The 10,416-nt window shown below is 50.2% G+C and overlaps 1 protein-coding gene across 1 annotated transcript; it reads left to right on the top strand.

Annotated features, from left to right (window-relative positions):
- The first annotated feature begins 241 nt into the window (after positions 1-241).
- LOC103611353 (calmodulin, striated muscle) lies at positions 242-1,308 on the top strand. Its single transcript, XM_008628859.2, has 2 exons — positions 242-922; positions 1,066-1,308. The coding sequence occupies exon 1, from the start codon at positions 437-439 to the stop codon at positions 884-886; it is 450 nt and encodes a 149-aa protein (XP_008627081.1). The 5' UTR covers positions 242-436; the 3' UTR covers positions 887-922; positions 1,066-1,308.
- Positions 1,309-10,416: the final 9,108 nt, after the last annotated feature.

Here is a 10,416-nt window from a genome sequence, read left to right as displayed (position 1 = left end):
CACCACCTGGGGCTGGGGAGGCTGGGGGGGACCCCTCCAACTCCTTTGCACAGCTCCAACCCCCTCCAAAATATCCCTAAAACAGGGAGAAATCCCGTGTGTCACCCCCACTGCTGCCTCCCCCCGAAACCACGGAGCCACAGCCCAAATCCCTTAATTAGGGCTCTGTTGGGAGCTGGCCCCGTGAAACGGCACCGTGGGAGCAGCGGGACGAGAGCCAGCGTGACCACGGGGGTTGGGTCACTCCGCTGGCTCCCAAAACTTCCTGATCCATTCCCATCCCTGCTGAGCCTCTCCCACATCTCCCAGCTCCTGCCTCCTCCTCCTCCTCCTGCTGCTGCTGCTGCTGCTCATCCGGAGGGAGGAGGCCCCGTCTCCTCCTCCCCGCTGGCACCTCGGCGTGCCGGGACAGAGCCGCGTGCTCGCGGGAAGCGCCATGGCCGAGCGGCTGTCGGAGGAGAAAATCGCGGAATTCAAGGAAGCGTTTTCCCTCTTCGACCGCGACGGGGACGGCTGCATCACCACCAAGGAGCTGGGCACCGTCATGCGCTCGCTGGGCCAGAACCCCACCGAGGCCGAGCTGCAGGACATGGTGGGCGAGGTGGACGCCGACGGCAGCGGCACCATCGACTTCCCGGAGTTCCTGTCGCTGATGGCCAGGAAGATGAGGGACACGGACAGCGAGGAGGAGATCCGGGAGGCTTTCCGGGTTTTTGATAAGGATGGGAACGGCTACATCAGCGCGGCCGAGCTGCGGCACGTCATGACCAACCTGGGGGAGAAGCTGACGGACGAGGAGGTGGACGAGATGATCAAGGAGGCCGACTGCAACAACGACGGGCAGGTCAACTACGAGGAGTTCGTGAGGATGATGACGGAGAAGTGACGCCCTCCATCACCCACCTCCAGCTCTGTTCCACAGGTAACTCCCTGGGATGTCGTATCCACGGAAAATCCCCAGATCTTGGGTGTCCCCCATCCCGGCCACCTTGTGTTGGAGGTTGGAAAAATCAATGTTTGCGGTGCTTTTTTTTTTTAATTTTTCCTTCATTTTTTTTCCCGTAGGCAACAGAGGTTGTGGTGGTCCTCCCCCATCCCCTCCATCCCCTCCCACCTTCTCCAAGCTGGAAAAATCCTCTTTTATCCCAGTTGGAGCATCACCAAGCAGCGCCTGCATTGGATGCGGGCATCCCGCCTGGGCTGCAGATGGATTTGGGGTCCCCATGGGATGCACGTCTTGTGTCCATAGAGATTCCACTGAATATTCCCTGACATCCCTGAGTCCAATAAAAAAACGTCCCCCCCACATCCTGGTGGCTGCCAGTGCCTCATTTGGCTTCTCCTTGGGATCCCTGCTGAAAAATATTCCCTCAAATCATCCCGGTCAGGCTCAAGCCCTTCCTCATCTCCATCCTCTTCCCATTCCACCCCTTTTCCCGACAAGCTGGAAAGATGCCCCAGTGGGTGCTGGACACCAGGATGTGGCTGTCCCCATCCCAAATCCCATCATTTTGGGATCTGTCTCCACCCCCAGGGTCTCAGGGCCCTTTTCCCTCCTCCAAGCTAAGAGTTGGCAGCCGGATTTATCCCTAATCCATCCCAAAGCTGAGCAGAGCAGGATTCACCTTTCCTGGCCCTCCCAAACTCCCGTGACTCAGTTTCCCCACAAACAGGGGCAATCCTGGGATGGGATCGTTCCCTCCACAACAGAATTTGAAGGATTAATCAATGCTCCGTCACTAACGAGCAAACGGGGCCGAGCTGCTCCGTGAGGAACTTCGGATCCGCCACGACTTCACCCCCACTTCCAGCCCATCCCTGGGGCTGGGAACTTTGGCAGTCCCACTTGTTTTCCCGGGAAAACCGGGCAGGTGCTGGCAGAGCCGAGCACGCCCACGCTCCCTCCCAGCACCTTCCCTCTCCCTCACGCTCCCAGGATGAGAGCTCTGCAAAGTCCAATCCCCAAATCCAGCAAAATCCAGCCAGAAAAAATTCCAGAGTGAACTTTGGCGGTCGCACTTGTTTTCCCGGGAAAACCGGGCAGGTGCTGGCAGAGCCGAGCACTCCCACGCTCCCTCCCAGCACCTTCCCTCTCCCTCATGCTCCCAGGATGAGAGCTCTGCAAAGTCCAATCCCCAAATCCAGCAAAATCCAGCCAGAAAAAATTCCAGAGTGAGCGGGTCACGCCGGGCTGTTGTAATGGGGCGGCTAAAATTAGTCCTTCCCCAAACCAGGATTATTTATTTATTTAATGCCAGGTTCCAGCTCCAAACCAATCCTGGTATTTTTAGGCCTGACCTTTTTTTCTCCTTCTATTTTTGGGTTGTTTAATTTCCAGAGCGTTTTTTCCGCTCTGCTTATCCCGGGATGGTTTTTCCTAATGATGATCCCGAACGGGAGGCTGGATCCTGGCCCGGCAGCTCCATCAACAAAGCAGGAAGTTTATCCATGTTTTCCCACTTTTCCCTGAATTTGGTGCTCGGGAGAGCAGTGGGAAGGTTCCCACCAGCACAAGTTGGGATGGACACATGGATGGACGTGGTTTGGGATTTTGTTTCCCAAATCCAGGTTTTCGGGCCCAAATTGTGCCTCTAGAGGGGAAGGAGCTGATGGAATTGCAGGATCCAGGCCGGCAGATCCATGACCAATGGATTTCCATCTGGTGTTGGATAATAATTGGATTAATTGAGGCCCAGGGGATGCACTCGGAGCCCGGGAAGTTCGGAGGATCCCTGGTCTCTCCCTTATCCCTCCGTGTCCCAATTTCCCACCTTAAAACCTGGTCAGGATGTTCCCTGCGCCTGGGGATGGGGATTGAAGGGTGGGATGTGGGATAGGGATCCCCTGGGAAGGGTCCTGGGGGAGGCTGATGTGGAATCTGGGATAGGGATCCCCTGGAATGGGACCTTGGGATCATCCGATGTGGGAACTGGGATAGGAATCACCTGGGATGGATCCTGGGATGGATCATCTGGTGTGGAAAAGGGGTGGGGATGTCCTGGGGGAACATCCCTGTGTGGGATCTGGGGTAGGGAGCACCTGGGATGGGATCTGGAACATCATCCAGGATGGGATCTGGGAGGGGACCACGTGGAATGGCAGACGAGGGATCCCCTGGAATGGAGCATGGGGAATCAGCTGGGGTGGGACCTGGGGTGGGTGTAGGGTGGGACGTGTGGATCACCTGGATTGGGATGTGAGCTGCGGGGATCTCTTGGAATGCAACTCGAGGGGAAATCTCCTGGATCCAGCCTGTGGCAGCTGATCCCCCCTCCACCCCTGCCAATCTCCCACCCCTTTTCCCTGGATTTTCCAACAACAAATCCACCGAGGGCTCCAGCGCCACCCAAACCCAGGGGTCCAACTCTGCCCCCATTGCTCCCCTTTCCCTGCTCACCTGGACACCGTTTTTCCCCTAAAATGGAATTTTTAAGGAGAAAAGCAGCTCAGGAGCCCCCCAGCAGCCCCCATCGGAGATGTTTCAGCTCCAGTCCTGTGGAATCCATCCCAAATTCTCCTCATTCCCTTTAATTTTAGCAGCCCGGGATGTTTCAACAATGAGGCTTTGCAAACACTCGAATTAAACGTGGGGGAAACAACGCCGAGACCTCCCGAGGTTTTCCCAAAGGATTTTTTCCCGGTTTTCCCATTTTTCCCCCTTCCAGGCCCTCTGGATCCGTGGCTCCCTGCCCCCTCCCGGCAATACCTCTGCCCTTAAGCAAACATGACGTCGTGCCTGGGAAATGCCTCCGGGAAAAGGAGGCCCCTCCACATCCAGCTGCCAGAAAAAAGTCTGGAAAAACGGCTCTGGAAGCGGGATTGATCCAGGTTGGTGGCGGGAGGGCTTGGGGAGGCCGTGGAGGGGAGCTGGGTTGGGAAATCCAGGCAGGTTCTGCACGGGGGGGGAATAAAAACAAAGCCCAAAAATTCATTCCCAAACTCATTTTTCCAATGTTTACTTCGGAAAAAAAAGGTTCCGTTTCCCGGGGCGGGGGGGTGTGAACCTGTTTTAAAGGGATTTTTCTCCCCGGTTTTCCACTTTCGGGTTCTTTGTGAAAGGAGGAATTCCTGCCCGCGGGAGAAATTTAAAACCCCACACAAATCACCCCAAAACCGGGCACGGGGAAATGTGGGAAGCGCTGTCCAGGGATGGCCAAAATGATGGAGAACGGAAAAATTCAACTCCAACATTGAGGCTGAGGCTGATGGGGAAGAGCAGTGGGGGAAAATCCCTGATTTTGGGACTGGAGGGGTTGGGTTTGTCCCCAAATTCATTTGGTTTTGGCTTTAATCCCTCTGTTCCACATGGAATTCTGGGGATGAGGAGAGGGAACAGCAGGACAGGGAGAGGGGGGTGGGCGGGAGAAGGAGAGGGCAATAAAGGAGAGCAGGAGATGGAGACAAGGGAGGGACAAGAGGGAGCAGGAATTGGGCACAGGAAGAACCGGGAGAGGGGGAAAAACATGGAATAAACGGGAGCAGGAGATGGAAAAAAGCTGGATCGGGAGAATGGAGCAGTGGGACAAGGAAAAGGGGGAGGGAGGAGAAGGGGATAAGGACGAGACTTCGAGCTGGGGCGAAATGGGAACAGGAGAAAAACGGGACTAAAAAAGAGGACCTGAAAAAAGCAGGAGATGGGAACAAGTGTGAGCAGGAGCAGGGATCAGCGGGAGCGGGGGACAAGGAAAAGCGGGAGCAGGAGATGGAGAAAAGCTGCATCGGGAGGAGGGAGCAGTGGGACAAGGAAAAGCGGGAGCAGGAGAAGGGAGCGGGGGACACGGACAAGGCTTTGAGCTGAGACGATCCCAGAGCCCCTGCGAGGAGGGGGCTCCTCCCCAGCCCCTCCATCCCCTTTTTCCCGGCATTCCCGAGGCTCAGGGTGAATCCCAAGGGATTTGGCGGAGGCTCCTCCCGGGAACCCCCAGCTGCCTCCACATTCCAAAAGGCTCCTCTCCCCTTCCACCGCCCAGGGCCTTCCCAAACTCGGCTCACCACAATCCCGAGGGAATCAATCCCGAGGGAATCAACCCCGAGGGGATCAATCCCGAGGGAATTCGGAGCGTGAAATCCAACCTGGGACTGGATTTCCAATCCAAGCAGGGATTTCCAACATCCCGGGATGGGCAGAGGTGGCTCCAGCCCGGCCGGAAGGGGATTGAACTGGAAAAGGAGTTTGGAGATGCCGGGAGAGGTTTGGGGACACCTGGAAGGATCCCGAACGCCGCAGCTTCCACAGGGCGGTGAGCACGGGCCCGCAGGGGATGAATTCCCCCTAAAAGCCTCTCCATCCCAAAATTCCCCCAACCCAAAAAGTCGGGAATTCCCCGCAGGGGTTAAGTGCAACCGGAGCCGCTCGGCTTTCCCGGAGCTGGAGCTGTCAGGAATTGGGACAAATGGGAAATTAACGGGATCGCGAGCTCAGCCCCGGCGCATCCGCGTGCTGCCAGCCGCATCCCGGTGGGAATTTGGGAATGTTTTCCCTCTTTTCTCCGCCGGGATGGGCGGGAGGATGCGGCTGCTGCTCCGTGAGACACCCCCGGGGATAAAGAATGAAAAATTCCCCTGCATTCCCAGCTCCGCCGTTTGGGATCCCGGCGCTTTCCGCTTTTTCTCGATTCCTGAAATTCCCGCTTTGGTCCAAACTGATCCCAAATCAGCTCCAGAAAGGAGAAATCCCCCCCCCAAAAAAAGAGCCCAGGCAGAGCTGAAAAGAGGAAACAACAATTCTGCATCCCCTCCACCCCCGTTTTTCCCAGTTTTCAGCCCGTCCATGGAAGCACAGCCTGCCCTGTGCTCCCCTTCCCGCTATCCCGCTCCTTTCCCGCAATTCCCGCTTTTCTCCTTAAAAATGCGCCTCCCCTGAGCCGAGATCAGAGGGAATTTCATTATCCCAGACAGATCTGGCAATTCCAAGTCTCTTCGCGGGGAAGGATTGAAGGCTGGAGGCGGGAATTGAGCCCTCTGGGATTGATTTGTTGTTCCCAAAGAAAAAAAAAAATCCCAAATTCCCGAATCCAGGTTTGGCGGGGCCGGAGTTTGCGGACTGAGGAGCTTTGCTGGGATCAAAGGGAATTTTGGCTCCCAAGGATTCGCGATTCCCGCCCGCGGGAAACCGCCCGGGCTTCTTTTGGGGAGCAGAGTTTTCCAAGCTTTTCCAGGATTTCTGTTTCTCCGGGATGAGCGGCGCTGCTGCCGACCCCGCAGGATGAAGAATTCCCGCTCCCCCGGGAGCTTTGGATGCTTTTCCCGGGGGAAGCAGCTCCGCCAAGCGGCGCCGCGGCAGAAAGAGGCTCCCGCATCCCAATCCTGCGGATTCCTGAGGAATTTTTCCACAATTCCACCCAAAAAAGCCACGGGAAGCGCTTCTGGGATAAGGACTCGGGGAGGAGTTGGAGAGGATTGGAGAGCATTCCTTAGGAAGAGAGGGATTGTCCCGTTTTTCCAGCTGGGTTTGGAGTTTCGGGAAGCTCGGGAAGGGGAGGGATAAAAGCAGGAGTGGCCCCGTGGGATTTGGGATGGATCCGCACCTGGATTTGGGAATAACGAGCGAAGGAATTGTCCCAAAAAATGGGCGCGGCCCAATCCAGTTTATTATTCCCATTATTCCAGCTGCTTCCGGCATTCCCAGAAATCCCAAAACCCTTTACGGCTCCAGCCAGGAACGACCCCCATCCCTGTGATCCCAGAGTGATTTGGGATCCTCCAAGGTTTTTATCCCAAAACTTGGATCCAGATGATCCTGAAAATCCAGGGAAGATCCCTAAGAATTCCAGAGGGGATCGAATGAACTGGGAACGGTGACGGGACACGGAGCAGCTCCAAGGCGGCCTCCGGGATGGAACGACCGGAATTATTCCCGGAAATTCATGGATCAGGAGGGGCCACAAGCCAGATGTGAATGAAACGTTATTCCCAGTTTGCCGAGCTGGAATTCCAGCAGGGACGGTGCCCGGATCCCTCTGGATGCCTGGATTGAGCCGGAATTCCCGGAATGGATGGGAAATAAATTCCCAAACTTTGGGATCTCCCAGAAATCCCCCAAAACCCAGGGAAAATAAAGGAGCGCCCCGTGGAATTGGGGGATTTTGTTATGGATTGTCCAAGGAATCTCTGGGCTTCTCCACCGGAAACCTGGATTCCAGAATTCCCAACTTTTACCAGGATAGGCAGGGTTGGAAAAACAACCTGAAAATGGGATTTGGGATCCCTAAAAAGGGAATTTGATCCTTAAAAGGGGATTTGGGATCATTAAAAACAGATTTGGGATCCCTAAAAAGGGAATCTGGGATCTCTACGAAGGGATTTGAGATTCCTAAAAGGAATTTGGATCCTTAAAAAAGGATTTGGGATCACTAAAAGGGATTTGGGATCCCTAAAGAGGGAATTTGGGATCATTAAAAAGGCATTTGGGATCCCTAAAACCAAATTTGGATCCCTGAAAAGGATTTGGGATCCCTAAAAAGGGATTTTGATCCTTAAAAAGGGATTTGGGATCTCCAGAAAGGATTTGGGATCCCTCAAAGGGATTTGGGATCATTAAATGGAATTTGGATCCCTAAAAAGGGATTTGGGACCTCTAAGAAGGGATTCAGGATCATTTAAAAGGGAATCTGGGATCCCTAAAAATGGGATTTGGGATTCCTAGTAAAGGGAATTTTGATCCCTAAAAAGGCAAATTGGGATCCTTAAAAAGGGATTTGGGATCTCTAAGGAGGGATCTGGGAGCCCTAAAGGGGAATGTGATCCTTAAAGGGGGATTTGGGATCCTTAAAAAGGGGATTTGGGATCCTTAAAAAGGGAATTTGGGATCCCTAAAAGGGATTTGGGATCTCTAAGAAGAGAATTTGGATCCCTAAAAAGGGTACCTGGGAGCCCTAAAAGGGATTTGGGATCTCTAAGAAGGGAATTTGGATCCCTAAAACCAGATTTGGTTCCCTAAAAAGGGAATTTGGGATCTCTAAAAGGGATTTGGGATTCTTAAAAGGGAATCTGGATCATGAAAAGGGATTTTGATTGCTGAAAAGGGAATTTGATCCTTAAAAGGGGATTTGGGATCCCTAAAACCAGGAGGTTTCCCAGACGATCCCAAGGCTTTTCCCAGCCTCTCCTCACCAGGAAGGAGCAGACCTTTGGGAATCTCTTCCCGCCGGATCCGAGCCCTGGGATGACCCCAAAAGGTCCCTCCCGACCCCAAACCTCCGCTGCAGCTTTTTCCCGGCCAAAAATCCCATAAAAATCCAGCCCTGGGGCTGCCCCGGCTCCGGGGCCCTCCCGCATTCCCGGAACGCCGCCGGAATTCCGGGAGCAGCGTTCGGGAATTTGGTTTTCCATCCAGCTCCAAAGTGGGCACCAAAAAACCCCAATAAAGGAGGGGGGGGGATGCAATTAAAAGTGAAATGAATTAAAAATTCATTAAAAATCAATTCTAAAGTCAAAATTAAAAATCGATTAAAAATCGATTAAAAATCAATTCAAAATTAATTCAAAATTAATTTAAAAAATTAATTATAAATTAATTCAAATTTAATTCAAAATTAACTTTAAAAATTAATTTAAAATTAATTCAAATTTAATTCAAAATTAATTTAAAAATATAAATTAATTCAAATTTAATTCCAAATTAATTCAAAATTAATTTAAAATAAAAAAATAATTCCAAATTAATTCAAAAATTTAAATAATTTAAAATCAATTAAAATTCATTAAAAATTTTAAATTATTAAAAATCAATTCCAAATTAATTCAAAATTGATTCAAAATTAAAAATGAGTTAAAAATTAATTTAAAATTAATTCAAAACGAATTCAAAATTTAATATTAATTAAAAACCATTTAAAATCAATTCAAAATTCATTCAAAATTAAAAATTTTAAATTAATTTAAAATTAATTGAAAGTCAATTAAAATCAATTAAAAATTAACCCAAATTTCCAAATGAATTCAAAATAAATTAGAAATTAGTTCAAAATTAATTCAAACTTAATTCAAACTTAATTCAAAATTAATTCACAATTATTTTAAAATTCAAAATCAATTCAAAATCAATTAAATATTAATTAAAATTAATTTAAAATTTTTAATTAATTAAAAATTCATTCAAATTAATTCAAACTTAATTCAAAATCAATTAAAAATCAATTCCAACTCAATTAAAAATCAATTTAAAATCAATGAAAAATCAATTAAAAATCAATTTAAAATCAATGAAAAATCAATTAAAATTAATTACAAAAAAATCAATTAAAAATCAATTACAGACTCAGACTGGAAGCCCCACTGTGCGCCTTCAGCAGCAGCTCAGCATTCCCAGCCTGGATTCCCTTCATTCCATGATTTTGGGGGAATTTCTCCTCTCCGCACTCCCCGGGGCCATTGGGGAATATTCAAAATTAATTCAAACTTAATTCAAAATTAATTCACAATTATTTTAAAATTCAAAATCAATTCAAAATCAATTAAATATTAATTAAAATTAATTTAAAATTTTTAATTAATTAAAAATTCATTCAAATTAATTCAAACTTAATTCAAAATCAATTAAAAATCAATTCCAACTCAATTAAAAATCAATTTAAAATCAATGAAAAATCAATTAAAAATCAATTTAAAATCAATGAAAAATCAATTAAAAATCAATTTAAAATAAATGAAAAATCAATTAAAATTAATTACAAAAAAATCAATTAAAAATCAATTACAGACTCAGACTGGAAGCCCCACTGTGCGCCTTCAGCAGCAGCTCAGCATTCCCAGCCTGGATTCCCTTCATTCCATGATTTTGGGGGAATTTCTCCTCTCCGCACTCCCCGGGGCCATTGGGGAATTCCAGGATTCCCGGGATTCCCAGGAACGGCTCCTCCGGAACGCGGGGAATTCCAGCTCCGGAACATGGGAAATTCCAGCTCCGGAACGCGGGAAATTCCAGCTCCAGAACATGGGAAATTCCAGCTCCGGAACGCGGGGAATTCCAGCTCCGGAACATGGGGAATTCCAGCTCCGGAACGTGGGGAATTCCAGCTCCGGAATGCGGGAAATTCCAGCTCCGGAACGCGGGGAATTCCAGCTCCGGAACGCGGAGAATTCCAGCTCCGGAATGTGGGGAATTCCAGCTCCGGAACACAGGGAATTCCAGCTCCGGAACGTGGGGAATTCCAGCTCCGGAACGCGGGAAATTCCAGCTCCGGAACGCGGGGAATTCCAGCTCCAGAATGTGGGAAATTCCAGCTCCGCTGCCGGGCTCGGAACATCCGAGGACGAAGCTCTGGCGGCGCCCCCGGAATTCCAGCTGGGATTCGGGGCTGGCTCCCGATCCCGGCCTCGGGAGGGGCTCCAAAGGGGAAAAACCCAGCCCGAAATTCCCAGATCCCGAGGCAGAGCCCGCTCCTGCCGCTTCTCCGGCTGCCCACGGGTGCGCCG

The sequence above is a fragment of the Corvus brachyrhynchos genome, unplaced genomic scaffold (genome assembly GCF_000691975.1).
Source record: "Corvus brachyrhynchos isolate BGI_N302 unplaced genomic scaffold, ASM69197v1 scaffold182, whole genome shotgun sequence".
Lineage (NCBI taxonomy): Eukaryota > Metazoa > Chordata > Aves > Passeriformes > Corvidae > Corvus > Corvus brachyrhynchos.
Note: the sequence above shows the minus strand (reverse complement) of the source record. Positions and strands in the feature narration are given on the sequence as shown.

What these genes read in the sequence shown, in the direction of transcription:
- LOC103611353 (XM_008628859.2), top strand. Translation starts at nt 437, where the DNA reads ATGGCCGAGCGGCTGTCGGAGGAGAAAATCGCGGAATTCAAGGAAGCG.